The 968-nt window shown below is 50.8% G+C and overlaps 1 protein-coding gene across 1 annotated transcript; it reads right to left on the minus strand.

The window, feature by feature from the left end:
- Positions 1–318: 318 nt before the first annotated feature.
- Positions 319–967, minus strand: LOC109429382 (deoxyuridine 5'-triphosphate nucleotidohydrolase-like). Its single transcript, XM_019705292.3, has 2 exons — positions 826–967; positions 319–754 (listed from the first exon to the last, which is right to left on the minus strand). Exons 1-2 carry the CDS (start codon positions 927–929, stop codon positions 415–417), a joined length of 444 nt encoding a protein of 147 aa, XP_019560837.2. The 5' UTR covers positions 930–967; the 3' UTR covers positions 319–414.
- Between the last annotated feature and the right edge of the window lies 1 nt (position 968).

The following is a 968-nucleotide window of genomic DNA, read 5'->3' on the forward strand; positions in this document are numbered from 1 at the left end:
AAAATCGGGTGGTTACAGTGGGCGGGTCACATCATCAGGATGTCGGATAGCAACCCGACTAAAATAATTCTCGAGAGTCATCCGACCGGTACAAGAAGACGTGGAGCGCAGCGAGCTAGGTAGGTCGATCAAGTGGAGGACGATTAGCGAACCCTTCTCAGAGTGCGGAACTGGAGACAGACAGCCATGGACCGAGTAGAATGGAGACGACTCCTACGTACAGCAGAGGTCACTCAGGCCTTAGTCTGACCGGTAAAGTATGTATGTCCAGCCGAAAGGATATAGTTCGGAAACCGGTGAAATCCACAGCTATTAAAAAATTTGACAGCACTTTTATTATTATCACCTTATTCAATCCTTATACTTCAACAAACATCTTACCCCCTATTTAACACTTACCAGTCTCTTTCAGTCTCATTGCGTTCCCGTAGAACCAAACCCGCCACAGCCCCGTTCCGTTTCCGTCAAACTGCTAACCTCCTCCAGCTCCGGGTAGAAGATTCGCTCGCAGATAAACTGCGCAATTCGATCACCCCGGGCCACTTTGAATTCGTTGTCCGAATGGTTGAACAGCACCACACCCAGATTGCCACGGTAGTCCTCATCGACGACGCCGGCGCCCACATCGATGAAGTTCTTCACGGCCAATCCGGATCGGGGAGCAACACGCCCGTAGCACCCCTCCGGAAGCTGCACCTGAATGTCGGTCATGACCAGCTGCTTGCCGCGCGCCGGAACCGTGTACTCGTACGCGCTACGAGAAGGGGGAAGAACCTTCTTTAGTAGTGTTTAACCAGGCGGACGAATGGCCTGCCTAACACTTACCTTTTGAGATCGAAACCGGCGGCCTTGACCGATCCTTTCGAGGGGGCAAAGGCTTGATCCGTAAGCTTGGCGAAACGGAGAACGGATTTTAGTTCTGGCTTCATGATTGGTTTGTTTAAAAACTTTCGATTTTACAAGAAAAC

Source organism: Aedes albopictus, chromosome 2, assembly GCF_035046485.1.
Source record: "Aedes albopictus strain Foshan chromosome 2, AalbF5, whole genome shotgun sequence".
NCBI classification, from domain to species: domain Eukaryota; kingdom Metazoa; phylum Arthropoda; class Insecta; order Diptera; family Culicidae; genus Aedes; species Aedes albopictus.

Bases quoted from the DNA above. Each gene is read 5' to 3' on its own strand.
- LOC109429382 (XM_019705292.3), bottom strand. From the start codon at position 929: ATGAAGCCAGAACTAAAATCCGTTCTCCGTTTCGCCAAGCTTACGGAT. The intron at 755-825 runs GTAAGTGTTAGG...CCCTTCTCGTAG, and splicing joins GCCGGTTTCGATCTCAAAAG to CGCGTACGAGTACACGGTTC.